We start from the raw sequence: 20,292 nt of genomic DNA, 5'->3' as shown, positions 1-20,292 counted from the left end.
TGGTAAAGCTGGCAAAATGAATTTTAAGTGGCCATGAGAACAGCCATTGCTCTGTCTATAAAGACTGTAGAAGAGAAAATCTTGCTTAAATCTTGCAACTCTCCAATGTCATCATCATACTCACAAGGCATACCTCCTGTTAGCAATCAATTGGGTCGGATTTGTTGCTATTATGCTTCTGGTAGGACATTCTCAAAAAGACTTAAAGGACTTTCTCTTCAAGATGATTTAATTATTATCAATAAATTGATCAGATAATGGTAATGCTTTGAATTACCTAAGCAACAACTTAAAATATTTTTTGATCACTGGTATATTTAGAATACTTGGGCAAAATTCTTTGTGTTTTAGCCTTTCACATAAACATTTATTGAGTACCTATGATTTTTAGACACTTTATAACCACAAAGAACTAACAGAATGTTGTATACAAAACCAAATTATGTACAATTAGGGAGTAAATCTCTTTATGGTAGTCAGTTCTTGAAATAGAAGGGTGGATAAAATTATTGAGTGCCTGTTACATGCTAGGTATCTAACTCTAGGCCTATCATTTATTTCCCACAATAGTTCTGTCAAGTGTCACTGCCATTTTACAGAGAAAGCACTTAATAAGCCTTAACGTGGTTAAATAATCCATAGTGTCTGGTCTATACCTTAATAAGGATGACAAATCACAAGGTTATTGCAGATTAGTTATATATGTATTATCTAGGCATTTACAAATGAAACTTGATCACAATTCTTGTACTTGCATATTTAAGATTATACATCCTACTAATAAATAATACTAAATAAATCTTATTTGATTCTTCTGAAATTTGAGATATTTCTAGATACTCAAAATTTATTGGAAATTTCAATAAAAATAGATAAATTTAGTTTTTCCACACCTGATTAAAAATGCATGCTAATACCTATGTCACCTGGCACTTGTTAAAACGTAGATGTGATGATGTAATGAGCATATGGTTATGATAATATCAATTTCATACTTAGTGAAGTAACTCTGGTCATTAGGGACTTAACTTCATCAATCATCTTGAAAAATATTTCCTTTTTTACTGCAGTACTCTCCCTGGTGACATGAACTAATTAGTGACAGATATCCACCCTTTCCTGACACCACAGAAAACAAATTAATACTTCTAATGTTCATATAGACATAACATGGCAAAGAAAAAGAAACCTTGTCTGGCCCTTTGATTTCCATGTGGCAGCATGCCATTTGCAGAGGAAATGTCAGTTATACCAGGACATTCATATTCATCTTCAGCTTTAAAAGTCTTCCTCATAAAGCAGCAGGTAATAAAATCAACAGATTTGTTTCTTGTCTCCAGATAAACAGGAAATTAGTGGTGTTTTAAACAAAACTTTACCCTCATGCTATGTAATAAATACCACCCCACTTAACCTAACTTCTACTCCTAAGCCAGGCCAGTACAAGAATTTGGAAATTTATCAGCCACTGTCACCTTAAAAATTAATACATTGCTTTAGGCTGTTTCAAAAAAATTTGTCAAACTCACCCATGATATAATTTTTAATTAGGGCAAACTAAACAATACTTTAAAAAAAAACTTCATGAATTTTTCATAAGGTAAGTATCAGGCTGTTATAAAACACGGCTTTAAATGTAAGCAGTAAGATGCTGGCAGGTGCTACAGCTGGAAAAGAAAGTACTTATATAATGAAATCTTAAATTGTTGGGGCATCTGGGTGGCTAAATCAGTTAAGTATCCAACTCTTGATCTTGGCTTGGATCCTGGGATCAAGGCCCACGTCCAGCTCAGCGCAGAGCATGATGCCTGCTTAAGATTCTCTCTCTCACTTGCCTTCTACCCTTCCCCCACTCTGCTCACATGCATACTCTCTCTTTTGCCCCCTCTCTCCTAAACAAACAAACAAACAAACAAACAAATAAATAAATTGTTGATGTGACCCAAATAAGCCACTGAAGTTAACGTGGAAAAATGAAACATAAGGTTAGTGGCCCAAATCTTCTCCAAAGTGCTACTCTTACTTTGAGGTCCATTCAGCAATTAAGGAACACACACCTATTGGGTACAATTGTGTTTTTCCCTTTGAGCAAGGCACTGTGGATAAAAAGGGGGGAGTCGAGAAGTGCCCCAGCAATAATATTGGGGGGGAAAAAACTAGACACATAGAATTGATGGTGAATAAGTGCAAAAACTGTGTGGCATGAAAAAAAGAAAGAGTGCTACAGAAACAAGAACAAAGAGACCAATCAATGTTCAGAAAAAAAAGGTGATTTAGTCTGTGGCCAGACCACCCTGAACACTCCTGATCTCATCTGATCTCAGAAGCTAAGCAGGTCAGGCCTTGTTAGTACTTGAATGGGAAAAAGAAGGTGGTTTATGAGAGGAAATTCTCATCGCAGGTAGGATTTCAATAGGAAACATTAAAGTCAAAACAGCTCTGTGAGCTAGGTCATGGAACCAGAATGAGAACAATAGAACCTGAACGTAGGTGGGATGTCTCCGTGACCCAAGCAATGAGATGTGGCACTGGGTGAACCATGGAAAGAGGGAAATACCAGAGCAGAGGTTGGGGCCAAAGTAGTAGAGAACAGGAATCCACTGCAAGTATAATGAGCGTCGAGTCTGGCAGAGGAAACCGTCAGTGGCCACCAGAAAATCAGTGCTGGGGACTGAAGTTGAGACAAGAGTAATACCTAGCCATCCTTTGGAGAAAATCAATACCAACAAAATTCAAAACACATACACAGACACTAAAAATTTTCTGCCTAATACTGCTCTGACATGTAAAATTTGGCAGCATTAGTAATATTTTACGGCAGGAAATAGTAAATCTAAAAGTTCCTCTACTTTCAATTCATAAGTAGAGATGAAGCCTTAATATCATTTGGTTACCTATATTAAAGAAATAGGAATAAAGGAAAAGACATATGAATATCTGATTCCCTTAAATAGTATCCATATATTGAAAGGAAATATTTTTTTCACCATACAGTGTTTTATGAGTAAAAAAGGTTGAAGATTAAGTCTCAAAAGTATTATGAAGGAGTCAGTTTGTGGAGGGCTGAGGTCTGTAAATTTTATCCTGGGGTAATTAGGAAACAACATAAAGGTTCTGAACATATGGACATTTAAAGCAATACTTAGGGAATATTCACCTGTTTATACTATGGATTAAAGTGAGGGAACAAAACTGAAAAGAAGGAAGTTCATAAAAAAATGATTTTCATAGTTTAGGCATATGACATTTGAGATGGGTGAGGGTGTTACTACTGGAAATAAGAAAAGGAACGATTTGAGAAACAGGGAAGAACTGAACTAACCATGCATAGGGAAAGTGGGAGGCACATAGGCCTAAACATATCACTATACCTATAATTCCATCTGAACTCTAAATTTCACATTAGCTCATTCACACTGATCCTAATCAGCATTCCCAAGCATCCAATGATGCTAGTGTCAGCCCATAGAAAATGTACCCTAATATGTCCATAAATAAAAAGGGTACTGGAAATTCAATTTTAGAAACTGATTCACTGTGTTTGTGTGGTCTAGGGCAAGGAACACAAAGAGTGAAAGAGAGAAGGAGGTCAGGTCAGGCATGATTCCTTAAAATAGATCCCAAGCACAACAAAGGAAACAGTCAAAAAAACAAAGAGGCAACCCACGGAATGGGAGAAGATATTCTCAAATGCCACTACAGACAAAGGGCTGATATCCAAGATCTTAAAGAACTCCTCAAACTCAACACACACAAAACAGATAATCATGCTAAAAAAATGGGCAGAAGACATGAACAGACATTCTCCAAAGAAGACATACAAAACGTTAACAGACACATGAAAAAATATTCATCATCATTCACCATTAGGGAGATTTAAAGCAAAACCACATTGAAATACCACCTTACACCAGTTAGAATGGCCAGAATTAACAAGACAGTAAACAATACGTGTTGGAGAGGATGTGGAAAAAGGGGAATCCTCTTACACTGTTGGTGGGAATGCAAGTTGGTGCAGCCACTTTGGAAAACAGTGTGGAGATTCCTTAAGAAATTAAAATTAGAGCTTCCCTATGACCCTACAATTGCACTACTGGGTATTTACCCCAAAGATATTGATGTAGTGAAAAGAAGGGCCATCTGTACCCCAATGGTCATAGCAGCAATGGCCACGGTCGCCAAACTGTGGAAAGAACGAAGATGCCCTTCAATGGATGAATGGATGAAGAAGATATAGTCCATATATACAATGGAGTATTATGTCTCCATCAGAAAGGATGAATACTCAACTTTTGTATCAACATGGTTGGGAGTGGAAGAGATTATGCTGAGTGAAATCAGTCAAGCAGAGAAAGTCAAGTATCATATGGTTTCACTTAGTTGTGGAGCATTAGGAATAACACGGAGGACATGGGGAGATGGAGAGGTGAAATGAGTTGGGGGAAATCGGGAGGGGAGATGAACCATGAGAGACTGTGGACTCTGAGAAACAAACTGAGGGTTTTGGAGGGGAGAGGTGTGAGGGGTTGGGTGAGCCTGGTGCTGGGTATTGAGGAGGGCAAGTATTGCATGGAGCACTGGGTGTGGTGCATAAACAATTAATGTTGGAACACTGAAAAGAAATAAAATAAAATAAAATGGAAAAAAAAGTAATTTAAAAGAAAAGGGAATATGTAAGGAAAAAAAAATAGATCCCAAGTATGCTGACTCCTGGTCACTTTCACTACCCCAGAAAGGAATTAGATTAACAGAATCAGGCAAAAAAAAGTATTTTTTGCTCAGTAAATTTCAGTGTTTTAAAGATATAGGTTTATAAAGCTTTAGAAGCTTTCCTTAACCTCCCCCAAAAGGATATGTGTCTAAAAGTTACCTAGTGGAGCAACCAATTGCTAATTGTTGTTTAAAAAGGCATTGAATTACATTTTAGAAAAAAAGAAAAGTATTTCAGCATTGTCAATCGATCCCTGTGATGGAAGATTCCCAAGCTTCTAAATGTTCCTAGTGAAAATTTCACCTAATGGGAACTTAGACCTTGATGAGAAGATACTCCATTAAGTAGTTGATATTTTCTTTCTTTCTTTTTTTTTTTTACTTCAGTTCTTAAAATAAAATCTAAGTAAATATCCTTGTTTTGAGGATAGTTAAAAACCTATATGCAGCCCAACCACTTGATTCATATTTTTAAAAACATAACAGATTTACAACTATTTCCAATACTTTTTTTTTTCGTCATGGATAATAGGTTGAATGATCTGATATCAAGCAATGCTACATGAGAATTTGGGAAATAATTAGTCTTTAACTACCAAACCTAATTTCTATTGAATTGTACAAACTGTAAAACATATTTTCCAGGATCTCTGACTCTTCTAAATATCTGTGTTTATTGTAGAAAAAGCTGACTTCAAAAAGTTACATAATGACTATCATTGAGCCTGCTTAGAATTGTAATTAGTAGCCATGTTCTATCCCCAAAGACGTGCACCTAGTGATTTAGCTCAATCAGCGTCTTTATAACAAACCAACATTGTTTGAAAATACATGACTTCCTTTTCTGATTAGGGACATAACTCTAGCTAGTTCTGCTGGTAACCAACTTTAAACATGAAGCTTGCACAAAGAGATTAGGAGAATTTCACTAAAAATGATTTACAGTAGACAGATGTGTTTGCTCATTTAACTTTTCCTTAATTTTCAATTAGTGGAAATGTTAATGGAATACATTTTAACATTTTAAAATCTTTTCCTTGCTACTAGAAAGCTCACATGGAAATGGCCAGGGAGTCCTTCCAAAGAGCAAAGGATGAAAACTAAAAGCCAACCAATTAACCAAACAAAAACAACAAAAGCAGAGATCATCTGCCTGGAGAGAGAGGCAAAGGCCACTGCAATCCCAAAGTTTCCAAATGATAACGCATCAATGGAAATTTGAAGAACTGGCTACAACTTTTCCAAAGCAGAATTATTCCTGAATGGCAATAATTCCAATGAATTACGATAGTGGTTAATCTACATGGCAGCTGCAATAAATTTCCTAAGACTTCTGCTCTTGGTATTTTGGCTTTTCTTTTTTCTCTATTGAAGACTGGAGTTGTGCTGTCCAATATGGTAGCCACTAGCCAAATGTCTATTTTTATTTTTACTACTTTCTTGGTTTTGGGTTTTTTGTTTTCTTTTGTTTTGTTTTGTTTTTAGAGAGGGAAGGGTAGGGACAGAGAGAGAAAGAGAGAGAATCTTAAGCAGTCTCCATATGGAGATCATGACCTAAACCAAAATCAAGAGTTGAACACATACCCGACTAAGCCACCTAGGCTCCCCTCCCCATGTCTATTTAAATTAAAATTTAAATTGTCTAAAACTAGATCAAATTTCAAAACAATTTCCTTTAGGAGCATTAGCCATATTTCAAGAGCTCAAATGCCACATACATCTGGAACAGCACAGATATACAACACTTCTATCATTTTAGAAAGTTCTCTTAGACAGTGCTGGACTAGACAGAAGGTCTGCTAAATCTGAGTGGTCATTTATTCATTGATTTACCAGTAGGTGGTGCATTAGCAATAAAACACACAGGCAAGGACTAAATCTTGAGAGTTATATGCTGAATTTGTAAAAAAAAATCCCACACACACACACCAATATGCTTAAGAAATTCAGTTAACAAAAGAACGGCATTAATTTCAGTGATGGACAATGATAAATTTAAGTTAAATTCTGTTTCAGTGAAAAAATGCTAATGGCAAATATGCATGAAGATTTCCTAAAAATTTATAATTTTTATTTTCTCAGTATAAGGTATAAGAATACATAGCAAATGCTTGCTGCCTTGATATTCATTTGAGGTAACTCCTGGTGTAAATTTATATATACATTAACATTGTTTCCATATAATACTGTATTTTTCCTTTCCATAGCAAAAACAAAAATTCATGAATTCAAGGAACATCTTTGGGTGGTTAGCCAAAACAGATTAACACAGTAAATAAAATTGATAAGAACGACAGTATTTTAAAAATCTTATTCTTACTTAGAAAATCTTCAGCTAAATGATGACTAGCACTGACTGTTACATTACCTTTTCTTTACTGGGCTCTCTTTATAACAATTTTCCAAAATTACAGAATTTCCAAATAAGAGAGGAAGGGCATTCTTATTTGACTTGGGAAAAAAAGGGGAGGGGGCACCAAATCATAATTAGCATCATTACTTCATGGCATATTAGAAAAATGCTATTAAAGCGTTACAAATATCTACATGTATCTTCTGATCCAGACACAACTATGGCAAGAATATCTTTGACTATCCAAAGATGGCTATGTACATTCAGACAATGTAATATTATTCAGGGTTAAAAAGAAATGAGCTATCAAGAGGTTTGGGTGGCTTAGTCAGTTAAGCATCTGCCTTCAGCTCAGGTCATGATCCTGGGCTTCTCCGATCAAGCCCTGTTCAAGTTCCCTACTCAGTGGGAAGTCTGTGTCTCCCTCTGCCCTTACCCTTACTTGTGCTCTTTCTCTATTTCTCAAATAAATAAATAAAATCTTAAAAAAAAATGAGCTATCAAGCTATGAAAAAGACCTGGGGAAGCTTAAATGCATATTGCCCAGTCAAAGAAGCCAATCTCAAAAAGCTAGTTACCGTATGATTCCAATTATAAGACATTTCAGAAATGGCAAAACTATGGAGACAATAAAAAGATCAGTGGTTTTCTAGGGGTTGGGGGGATGAAAAGGAGAGATGAATGGGCATAGCGCAGAGGCTTTTTAGGGTAGTGCAAATAAAGAATCTGTATGATACTATAACAATGGATACATGCCATGATACATTCGTCCAGAACCACAGACTGTCTAAAACCAAGAGTGAACCCTAATGTAAACTGTGGACTTTGGGTGATTATGATGTGTCGATGCCAGCTCATCAACTGTAACAAATCTATCACTCTGGTGGGGGATGTTGATAATGACAGAAGCTGCACATATGCAGGGGCAGGGAGTATATAAGCAATCTCTGTAACTTCCTCGCGATTTTGCTGCGAACCTGCAACTATTCTCTAAAAAGTCCTTTTTTAAAAAAAGGTTGGGGCGCCTGGGTGGCTCAGTTGGTTAAGTGGCTGCCTTCGGCTCAGGTCATGATTCCAGGGTCCTGGAATCGAGCCCTGCATCGGGCTCCCTGCTCAGCAGAGAGCCTGCTTCTCTCTTTCCCTCTGCCTGCTGCTCTTCTTACTTATGATCTTTCTCTCTCTGTCAAATAAATAAATAAAATCTTAAAAAAAAAAAAGATAAAGAAAATAAAAAGGGGTTATGGGACTCAAAAAGGGGATAATTTCATAAAATATACAACACTCACAAAATCAAAAGCGCATAAAAGTGGATCTATACAGTACTTTAAAAAAAAAAAGATTTTATTTATTTATTTAACAGAGAGATACACAGCAGGAGAAGGAACACAAATAGGGGGAGTGGAAGAGGGAGAAGCAGGCCTCCTGCCAAGCAGAGACCAGGGACCAGGACCTGAGCCGAAGGCAGAGGCCCAATGACTGAGGCACCCTTATACAGAACTTCTTGAAGGAAAGACTTATCTGGTAGTGAATTTATGTTGCTAGACAAATTCATTTGCTACCTTAGTTATTTTATCTAGTGTGACTGAAAGAACACTCAGCCTTCAAAGTCCAGTCTGAGGTTCAGAACCTCCCATCCTTCCGGCTGTCACTTCCTGGCTCCCATACTTGTCTTTCTTGACTTCATCACAGCCAAAACTCTGCAGACCCTTCTTATTTATTCTAGCCTATTAGACCATGCCTTTAACTTTCTCTTCTTTCCTTATCCAGCCTAAACCCTACAGAGTATCTCTGTAACCACTATTTCCCCCTTGGGTACCTTGGTCTTGTGGTTTTTTGTTTGTTTTGTTTTTGTTTTGCTGAGGCAACATCACAAAACCACAAACCTGAATGATTCCTCTACTTGTCTAAGAAGAGGACACTGAACACGACAAGAAAAAGAAAATCACACCATCCTGGGGACAGATGTCCCTACCCAGCTAGACCCTCTACGCTCAACAAGCCCACATTGCAGTGTCCTCATTCTTCGGTGGCTTTACCCATATTATTTTTTTCCATCTAGAAAGGCTTTCCTGATTGCCACCTGGGGAATGCTGATTTATGTTCCACTGCATATCTCAGGCGCCATCTCCTATGTGAAGCCCTTCTCAACATCTACTCATCACTGAGACAGAATAAAACCTCCTGGGTATAGTACCCTGGTGAACTTATCACTCTATGTTACATGTATCTACTCACTTAATTTACTTATTTCCTTTCTGATATTGTAAACTCACAGAGGGGAAAGATGCTGTTTTTTTTTTTTAATTTTTTATTTTTTATAAACATATGTTTTTATCCCCAGGGGTACAGGTCTGTGAATCACCAGGTTTACACACTTCACAGCACTCACCAAAGCACATACCCTCCCCAGTGTCCATAATCCCACCCCCTTCTCCCAAACCCCCTCCCCCCAGCAACCCTCAGTTTGTTTTGTGAGATTAAGTCACTTATGGTTTGTCTCCCTCCCAATCCCATCTTGTTTCATTTATTCTTCTCCTACCCACTTAAGCCCCCATGTTGCATCACCACTTCCTCATATCAGGGAGATCATATGATAGTTGTCTTTCTCTGCTTGACTTATTTCGCTAAGCATGATACGCTCTAGTTCCATCCATGTTATCCTCATTTATATCCTCAGCAAGGAGCACAATATCTGACATTTAAAGTTTTGGTGAATATATGAATGAATGAATAAAAAAGTATAAACAAATGAGCAAATAAGGCACCAGCCCAGATCCTTGGTAGACCTGTTTTTAGTCAAGGCATTTCACGTGTTTCCTTATTTGTTTCATTATCATGGGGAAAAGTATACCTGTGACTTAGTACTATTATATGGATAGTGCTATAGGATGTACCAGAAAAGAAGATTCAGACATCATAATGTTTACCCATCAGTTCTGCACTCTAAACCAAATGCTCATAACCTCTTTGTGCAGACAAAGCAGTAAGTACTAAGAGCTAATTCAACTTTTATTCATAATAATCAAATATCACAGCCCTTTCTTCACACCTAAAAAATAGCAAGTTACTATGTTTTCCCTGTATTACAAAATCTAATCTGTAGAACAGAACTTATTTTTTAATTGGATAGTTAACTTATAAAATAACAAGCATTAATCAATGTTCAGGGGGAATTTAAATCAAATAATTTCTTAGTATGTGCTATTACATAAATATGTTTCAGACTTGGCCAAAGTGACCCCATGTAAACATTCCTCTTCTCATTCAGACTTCCCACAGATAGGCACACGTGTGATACTATATGCTAACTATAGCGTCAGGCACTAAAGACTCAAAACTGAAGAAAGCTGGGTCTTGCCTTCATGGAGCTTATGGTCTAGTCATCTCACATTCTCTCTGTGTGCTTATTTTGGGGCATATTTATAGTTCTCTCTTGCCTCTAGACTGCTCTTTGGCAGCTACTCTATCAGAACTTAGGGCAAAGGATTTACCAAACTGTTGTGATCTACCTGGTCTACTCTATAAAAGCACCAGAAAAGGAAGGAGTAGGGAGGAATAAGGAATTAAAATTAAGCACTGATTTCTCTAACTCATTGTTATACACAGTGCTGATATTTCCAGAGATTTTTTAAAAACTATTTTTTAAAAGACTTTATTTATTATTTATTTGACAGAGAGAAAGAGATTACAAGTAGGCAGAGGGACAGGCAGAGAGAGGGGGAAGCAGGCTCCCAGCCGAGCAGAGAGCCCGATGTGGGGCTCGATCCCAGGACCCTGAAATCACGACCCAAGCCGAAGGCAGAGGCTTAACCCACTGAGCCACCCAGGTGCCCCTTTCCAGAGATTTTTAACCCTTGCCACAGAAACCTGCAGACATTTGTAACTTTCCTATTAAAAAAAAAAAAATCAGTACTCTCACTTTTCTATCCATACCCAAGAACCCTTTACTTAATCTTTTTATACTTGTACCTGGATCCTGATAATAGCATTCATTAGCATTTCTGTATACAGTGCAGAACAATGGAAAGACACAGCTCAGATCGGGGCTTTGTCACTTGTTGGCTTAGTAACTTTGAGCAAGCCAGTAGGGGGTCATGTAACCCCATCATAAGTCAAGGGGGATCTATATATTTTATTGAGTAAAATTGGATTGTGTTATAACAGAAGTTTGCCCCTAACCATGGAGTCATTAGAATACATTCATTAGATTAAGTAAACACAAAACTTTTCTCTTCATAAAGTTTACAGTCACCATAGGAAGAACTAGGAAAGCAAATACGTCAGTGGAAAACTGTATATTCCTTGGATGTCACTGCAGTGAATACTTGATGCAAAACTTCAATAGATTATTTTGTGTCAAATTTAAAAGCCTCCAATGCACTCCTTATTAAATCCATAGTATAGAAGGCAACAAAAGCCAGTATTTTAACAAAGCATTTTATTCATTTGTGCTGATTCATACTCGGACATCAAACAACCAAGATAATGAATGCAATTAACTTTTGACAGCAAGTAATGATTTGACAATTTTCATTTTAAGCATATGGTTTCATCTCATCTAAATGAAATCCACAAAGATGGCACTAGTATACAAAACAGACATATACATGTTTTAGGTCAACTTCCAAAAACAAAAAGCTTGACTAGCAAGACTCCAATGTATCAAAATGTCCAGGAAAAGAGATGAGCTAATAAAAAGCAGTTTTCGTTATTCCAACATAGATGTGGACTTCTATAAATCACAATTTATTCCTTGGAAAATCTTGCAAGGAGAAAAACTGAAGAGATTGTCATAGCTCTTTGGACTATTCAGAATAAGAAACCTAATGTGATTATTAACTGAAATTCTGCAATCATTCTTTTTGCTTGACCACATTTTGCCTCAGAAAGGATTATTTTATTTTTGAGAGAGAGAGAGAGAGAGAGTGTGTGTGTGTGTGTACTTGCACACAAGGGGAGGGAGGGGCAGATGGAAAGGGAGAGAGACAGGCTCCACACCCAACAAGAGCCTGAAGTGGGGCTTGACCTCACAATACTGAGATCATGATCTCAGCCAAAATCAAGAGTCAGATAGATGCTTAACCGACTGAGTCACCCATACCCCTGCTTCAGAAAGGATTTAAAACAGCTTATTGTGTAACATAGTCCTATAAAATTCCAGACCCTTAAGTTTTCAAATATGAATTTGCATATTGATCAAAGTTCTAACTTGACACTTTGAAAGGCATTATTTCTTAATTTATTTTAATTATTCTTTATTTTTATACTTGTATTAACTTTCTTAATTATATCTTAATTATTTTAAATATAAAAGTGATAAAAAATTTATGGAAAATTTAGCAAAGAAAGAAAATATATTACCCATACATAGTTCAATCCCCCAATAAAAGTAATGTGGGTACTCCCCAAAATTCTTAAATCTTATTTACACAAAGTTTTAAAATATTGTATTCCTATTAAATACTTTTTTTTTAAGTACAGAAAAACATAAGTAAGAAGGTCATTTACAATTCCATTGCCTCCAAAGAAGCAGTGGTCAGTCTCATATTCACATTTTTGTCTCTATCAATCAATTGGGTTTTTCCACCCTTCCTGGCTTAACTGTGGGTGGCTTCGATTTGTTTGTTTATATGTATGACTAACCCGACTTCTGAGTCTTGAGGAATCCCCTTTCAGAAGAATTTCCTGTGTCTAATTATACCATTATCTCCACAGTGAGGAACTGTCATAATGAAAGAAGCATAGAAACCCATTCACATTCTCTCATGCTCATTATGTGACTAATTCAAAGAGCCATCATTTCTAGGATCATGTTTTTTCTCAAGGCTCTTCTGGTAAATTGATAATGAGTCTAATGTCACTAAGGGACATGAGAGTGATGGAAAAGGTCCACTAGAACACTTGCTTCAGCTACTGCTGTACTCAAAATTTCACGATACTGCCAAAATTGAAGTCGTTTAAGTGCCCATGGTCCAAGCAAGAGTTCAAGACCCCCTGGGAGCATTGGAGCAGCTGATTCTAGGACAGGGAAAGGAATTATCTGATTTCATCTACCTTTCTGCTTCCCACTAAGATAATAAAGAATTTCTTCCCAAATCAGAGGACACGTTCAGATCCTAAGAAGCAAAATAATGACAAATACTCATTGCAATTGTGTTCTAAACTTTAGTGTATCTGAGAAGTCTGACACCGGTCTGATTTTATTGCTCACTTTACAAGATATTGGTTTAGTCTGAATATATGCTTGTGGAGTTTTTTTTTTCCCTTATACTAATAATTTGAAATTTCAGCTAGGATGTGTCTAGATGAAGTTCTTTCTTCATTGACCTTGCTTGATTTGCTCACCCTGGACAATTTTTGTTTTCCTCTCTAGGATAATTTTCTTCAACTATATCTTTTCCTATCTTTTGTTTCAATTGTTTTTGTTATATACATATATATGCCATGTACTTAGAAGTCTTGAAGTTCCAAGTTCCAGTCTCTGGTTCTTATCTCTGCTTAATAAAAACAAACATATTACTCACTCTTAGCTCTTTTCCTCAATGTTCTGAAACAACTTCTCAAATTTGTGAACCATGTCCATTATTTTACTTTCATGGAATATAAACTCTGCTTTTTAGTTCCTCTAATTCCAACTTGCATTATATTATTGTGTTTTAACCCCAAAGCCTTTCTCATTCCATCACACTGGTAATTGTCCTGTCACCTCAGCCAGTTTCTCCTTTATCAATAGACAGTCCTGCTCAAAGGAGGATAGGTCTTTTGAAAGACATTGGTGACACTAAACATTTTTCCCCCAGTCTTGTGAATAAACTACCTTCAGAAGCATCCAATTCTTCTAAGGCTATCTCTCCTTGTTTTGTTCTGTATCTTTTTCTTAGGTCCAGTGTTTTATTATTTTTTTTCCTGTTTTGTTTTGTGTTGATAACTTTCTGTTTATTCACCCTCAAATTAGGTGACATCAAATCCAGACCCAGTGTCTGTCAACAAAGTGTTTGGTCTGACCTAGCTTGATTATTTGCCTACTTCTGTTCTAGTTGAACTGCCTTTGCAGTTCTGCAGTTGAGTTAGTCTGATGTGCATAGCTTTTTGCACAGTTCTCATCTGTTCTTCTGTCTGAGACTATGATGTGCCCCTCTGCTACCATCTCTCTCTAAATTCCCTAGTTGATACCCCTATCAATGTTTCCCCTGTTTCCAAATATTTTCATTTAGAGAGAAACATATATCCAGGTTACGATTCTCTACATGGGTCCAGCTTGCCTGTCTACTTTTCTCTCTCTCTCTCTCTCTCTCTCTCTCTGTGTGTGTGTATTTGCATTTTATTTTATTTTATTTTTAAAGATTTTATTTATTTATTTGACAGACAGAGATCACAAGTAGGCAGAGAGGCAGACAGAGAGAGGAGGAAGCAGGCTCCCTGCTGAGCAGAGAGCCCAATGTGGGCCGATCCCAGGACCCTGGGATCATGACCTGAGCCGAAGGCAGAGGCTTTAACCCACTGAGCCACCCAGGCGCCCCTGCATTTTATTTTTTATTATTATGTTCAGTTAGCCTGTCTACTTCCTGTCCTACATTTTCATTCTGCTTGGTTATCACTATTAATATGTGTGAGGAGATGGCATCATGGCTTCTTAAAAGTAATATTTTCTTTTTGGAGCAAGTATGAAACAGAGGAACAGAGATACATCTTCCCAGCTTTCATGGGAACATAAAAAAGGTGGGTCATTGATTGAGATTTTCATTCCACTGACCTTAAAATATGAACATTACATATGTGTATTTACATCATATGTACATACGTATATAAATAAATAAAAACCTTTATATACAATAGCTATAAAATTCCTCCTAAAATTTTTGCCACTGTCCACTGTCACTGGGTTTTAGTATTCTTCAGTTTTGTCTTTTTGAGGTCTTTATTGATATTTTACTGTTAGACAGGAAGAGGTTGCAGCAGCTACAGTCATGCTATTTTAAACTAGAAAATTCTTGCTAATTACATTTTAAAACTACTACCTAAACTTTGAAAAGTATGTATGTTTAACTCTTTAAATTGTTCCAGATAGCAGTAGTTTCCAAACAAACATGTGGAGGTAAAGAAATGTAAATGAGGCTATGAATTAAGCTACACATTCCCATATAAGCAAGAAATTTATTCTTAAAGTATGTATTCAATGCAAGCAATTATTTTACCTTCATGTTTTCTGAAACTGTTTTCTATTTCTACTTTTAAAAACATTTCACTGCATACAAATGAAATTAATTTATAATTTTAGATCCAATGTCAATAGTTGACAAGCATCTTTAATTCTCATAAATTACAGCCCTAGGTAAAGTAGTTTATTTCATCAACTATCCATAGCTTTGCAATGGTATCTTCAATAGTAAAATAATGCATTCAGATGGCTACAATTAGCTAGAGCTCTTATTTTTTTATTAGACAAGTGTCATTAATAGCAGACTATAGTTTTGTTAGATTTTTAAAATACCATTTTTTGTCACATTCTATCCTTCAAATGTAAGACCAGCTAGGCAGGCCATAAAATAACACCTCTAAATAGGTTTATACCACTAGAGATTATACATACTAGCCAGTAATCAGGTAATGTTGTACATCTTTTGTATTTATGTTTTGTATGTTAGATCTTTGTGTAAATATCTTACCTCAGCATTTATTTAAATCACTGGATAATAATGACTATTTTGCCAGAAAGAAGAGTCAAGGGCTTCTTTTAAAGACACACCTTTCTAAATAATAGGGTTCATTCTGCAGAATAGATTCAAATGCTATTTCAGAAAACCTTATCCATGAAACTATCTGAGAGGTCTTTTATAAATGCAGATTCTCAGGCCCAAACACCAGGCCTATGGAATCAGAATCTCGAGACATGAGGTTAGAAATCTGCTTTTCAATAAGTTCCTTGGATAATTCTTTATCCATGAAAGTTTGAGAGTTTGAGAATTACTGCTCTAATTGACTGAATACGAATGCACTAAAAGTTAACCTGGGGAAACTAGGAAGGCTTTTACAATCCCATTCTAAGGCACTTCAAGTAAAGAACAAAGATCAAATTTCAGAAGTCCATTAGCATTTTATTCTATCTGTAAAAAACGGTCTCAAAGTTCTGGTAACTCAAGTTACCACTTGGATAGACTCTAATTATCTAAGCAGTTTACCATGTGGAAATGCAGTGAGCCATTTACAAACGCAGTGTTTCCCTAGAGGACTCACCAGATCGACCAACAAAAGACACACATTCGGACTGCAGAACATATCTCAACTACCGGTGAGAAAACCAGAATCATTTTGTTAATTCTCATGGTAGTTTCACCTTTCTGCCATTAATAACAATCTCAGGGCTAGCCTTGAGATGCAACAGTCATTCTGTTAGATAAAATCATCTAAGAGTTAATTCAGGCATGTTATAAAGTTGTTCCTAATACCATAACCAAATAGCCAGACACAATCCTGAAGCAATCAGGATCCCGCATCAAGGATTTGAAATGAAATATTCTGTTGAGACAGCAACTGAATCTTTTAGCTTAAGAGTGTAAAACTGCCAAGAGTAACTTATTCATTACATTAAGGCTCTCAGCTGGTCTATAGACATTTAGAAGCAAAATGTGATTCTACTCAAAGAGATACTTTCGAACAGTTCTTGATCTTCATTTAATCCTCCTGGAGAATATATATATTTGTAGCCAGTAAACCACATTGTTAACACACTGTTTTCAGCTACCTAGACATTTAATCTGAAAGACATAAAGACTGGCTTACCATTAGTTTATTGTCAGTATGCACTTTTGTGTATAAGATAAATAAGATAAAACAACCTTGGTAAAATTTAATAAAATTTCATGAAGATGAGAAAAATCTTAAACTTTAGTAAAAAATTAAAAGTAGGGGGTGCCTGTGTGACTCGGTGGGTTAAGCGTCCCACTCTTGATTTCGGCTCAGGTCGTGATTTCAGGGTGGTAAAATTATGCCTTCCACTGCACTCCGCGCTCAGCGAGGAGTCTGTTTGAGATTATCTCCCCCTCTGGCCCTACCCCCACTCCCTAAAATAAATACACAAAATCTTTAAACAGAAAAAATAAGTAAAAGTAAATTAGTTACACCGGAAATAATACAATAATCAAATCGGGAAGGATTTTTTTTAACCAATTATTAAAACAATTAGAATTTTTTAAAAAAATCCACACGACAGACTGTAGAATTTAAAACTATTAAATCATCCAGAGATCATTTCTATTTATAGTCTCAAAATAAAAGTCTCTTAAAAGGACTAGCTGTGTTTATCTTAAAAAGTCACCTATTTCTGGAGCACCTGCATGGCTCAGTGGGTTAAAGCCTCTGCCTTCGGCTCAGGTCAGGGATAGAGCCCCACATCCAGCTCTCTGCTCAGCAGGGAGCCTGCTTCCTCCTCTCTCTCTGCTTGCCTCTCTGCCTACTTGTGATCTCTGTCTGTCAAATAAATAAATAAAATCTTTAAAAAAAAAGTCACCTATTTCTTAGTGATGTTTTATTTTCCAGTTTAGCCAGCTTTAGACTATTTAAGATCCATAAGGCCTCCATCATTCAAAACAGTAGTTGTTTGGATAGAAGCTATCATTCTCAGATAGCCAACTTAAGGGAATCAAGTTCAAAGAAAGAGGAGGAAGACACCATAATTCTGAAGTTACCAGATGCACATACCTTGCACTGTGAGGAAAACGGAAGCAGCTGATGATCCTCCTTCATTGGAAACCACACAGAGATACTCCCCAGCGTCGCTGAACTTCACACTCCGTAGCTCCAAGGAGAGGTTAGCCAAGATCCTCATTCTCGCTGGGTCTGCCTGTCGGGCATCTCTGTCATTCCTCTGCCAGGTTAGATTGTAATCCACTGCACTGAGGACGAGACATGTCAGAACTGCTCTTTCTCCAGGAGGGACTGTAACATTATCAGGCACTTGGATGACTGGAGGGGGCTCTGTGTGAAATCAAAACATTCAAATCAAGAGACCTAACAACCATTTTGCTCACATATAGAAGCGGTTTAAAAATTTATTGAGTACGTATTGAATATCTTATAGGGAAGATGCAGTACAAGAGAATGTATTCATTAATACATATGTCTATGACCTGAAGAAAATTATCATTTAATCAAAAGATTCTTAAAAAGTAGTGCATGTTGTAAAAAAATAAATAAAATAAATCTAATTTTTATCACATTTGCCAAATACTGTAGTTATCAATGTATGCCTTTAATTGAAGACTTGAATGTTCTCTAATTTAAATTTTAAATTAAATTTTAAAACATCTTACTATAAAAGTGAGCAATAGCACTGGGTACCTATAACCTGACGACACCATGCAAAGAACGTGTTTTTAGTTCCTTTAATCCTCAATGTAAAAAGAAAAAAGTAGTGCTTGTTTACATACCAAAGCATACCTGAGTCTAAATTTATAAATTATAGATGTGAAAATCAAAAAGACATGGCAAAAGGATATGATTAGACTAATTTGGGATTATAGTGTGAAACAAATTTTTGTCTGAGTTTTGAAGAAAGTAGCATTTGTGGATTTTTTAAAATTTAAAACTACTTAGTGTTTTAAAGAAAAGAGGACACAAAGAATGGTGGACAATAGTATACTAAGCATGATAGCATTAGCTTTAAGGAGAGTTACAGTCTCATTAAGAAGACACAGTACAACAGCAGTGTATGACATATGTTTCCCCAGAGGCATGAGGAATGTCTTGATTTAAGAAGGTCAAGTTAAGGGGCGCCTAGGTGGCTCAGTAGGTTAAGGCCTCTGCCTTCGGCTCAGGTCATGATCCTAGGGTCCTGGAATCAAGCCCCGTATCGGGCTCTCTGCTCAGCGGGAGCCTGCTTTCTCCTCTCTCTCTCTGCCTGCCTCTCTGCCTACTTGTGATCTCTGTCAAATAAATAAATAAAATCTTTAAAAAAAAAAAAAAAAAGGTCAAGTTAAGAGTTGGCATAGACCTTTAATAAAATTGTACACATAAAGCCATGCACACAAAAGGTATTGAGTAATGCATGCACATTTCAGATATGGTTAAAACCCATTTACTAGTTAAATATTTAGCCAACATTCTAGAGAGAATCACATATCACTCTAGTTAGGTTTGAGAATGAATACAAATGCCCCTCTAAAGGACACGCTGCCTGAGTGCTGTAGCAAGCCACTACTCAGCAGTTATACAGTAATAAAAACTGTGCTGAGCTATGCTCACTGGAAACCCACGGGCCTGTTTTAAATAGGAAAGAGTATCTGATATTCAAGATCAAATTTTATTCTCCTTTACTGAAAACTGTTTATAAATGCAGATGTATCAGAAGCCTAGAGAAAACCTAGGAGCAATATGATAAAACCATAGTGGTCATCTCCGAGGGATAGACATGTGTATATTTTCCATATTTTTCTTTGTATTTATCTTGTTTTCCAAACATTTTTAGAAGAGTAGATGCTATTTTATTTATTTTTTATAGATGCTATTTTAAATTATTATTTAAAAACAAAATTTTATCATTTTGCTTTGTTTTTAAAATATTTTATGAAAATGGCTAGTGAATCAAGTAGAAAGAGTACATGACAAAGTTAGAAAGTTCTGGAGTCTAGCTGGGCTTGACACAGAAAATATGAGATGCTTTGTTAAATTTAAATTTCAGATAAACAATCAAATAATATTTTAGTATACAGGGGCACCTGAGTGGCTCAGTGGATTAAGCCTCTGCCTTTGGCTCAGGTCATGGTCTCAGGGTCCTGGGATCGAGTCCCGCATCAGGCTCTCTGCTGAGCAGGGAGCCTGTTTCTCTCTCTCTGCCTGCCTCTCTGCCTACTTGTGATCTCTCTCTCTGTCAAATAAATAAATAAAATCTTAAAAAAAAAATTTTAGTATACATATGTCTCATGAAATTATTTCAGACACACTTATATGAAAATCGAATTTACCTGGGCATTCCAGGTTTTTATTTGCCGAAATCTGGTCACTATAGGCTGCCTGGTTCTATCTCTAGGTGTGTGACCTTAGAGAAGTTGATGACTAAATTAGGTTATCATTTTTTTTTTTTAAAGGAGGGAGACAGTAGGGATGGGGGGGTGCAGTGGGCAGGGAGAAAATCCTAAACTGGCTCCACAACCAGCATGGAGCCCAGTGCTGGGCTCAATGCGAGGCTCAATCTCACAACCCTGAGATCATGACGTGAGCCAAAATTGGAAGTA

At 36.5% G+C, this 20,292-nt stretch overlaps 1 protein-coding gene across 3 annotated transcripts in view; it reads right to left on the bottom strand.

Annotated features, from left to right (window-relative positions):
- Positions 1-20,292, bottom strand: part of HMCN1 (hemicentin 1) — a 474,548-nt gene that overhangs the window by 242,267 nt on the left and 211,989 nt on the right. For all 3 annotated transcript variants that reach the window (XM_032317251.1, XM_032317250.1, XM_032317254.1), the window contains exon 11: positions 17,762-18,037. In XM_032317251.1, the coding sequence (XP_032173142.1) occupies positions 17,762-18,037 (276 nt within the window). The remainder of the gene's footprint in view (positions 1-17,761; positions 18,038-20,292) is intronic.

This window comes from Mustela erminea, chromosome 17, assembly GCF_009829155.1.
Source record: "Mustela erminea isolate mMusErm1 chromosome 17, mMusErm1.Pri, whole genome shotgun sequence".
NCBI classification, from domain to species: Eukaryota; Metazoa; Chordata; class Mammalia; order Carnivora; family Mustelidae; genus Mustela; species Mustela erminea.
The sequence above is the reverse complement of the archived record's forward strand: the minus strand, read 5'-3'. Positions and strand labels throughout refer to the sequence as shown.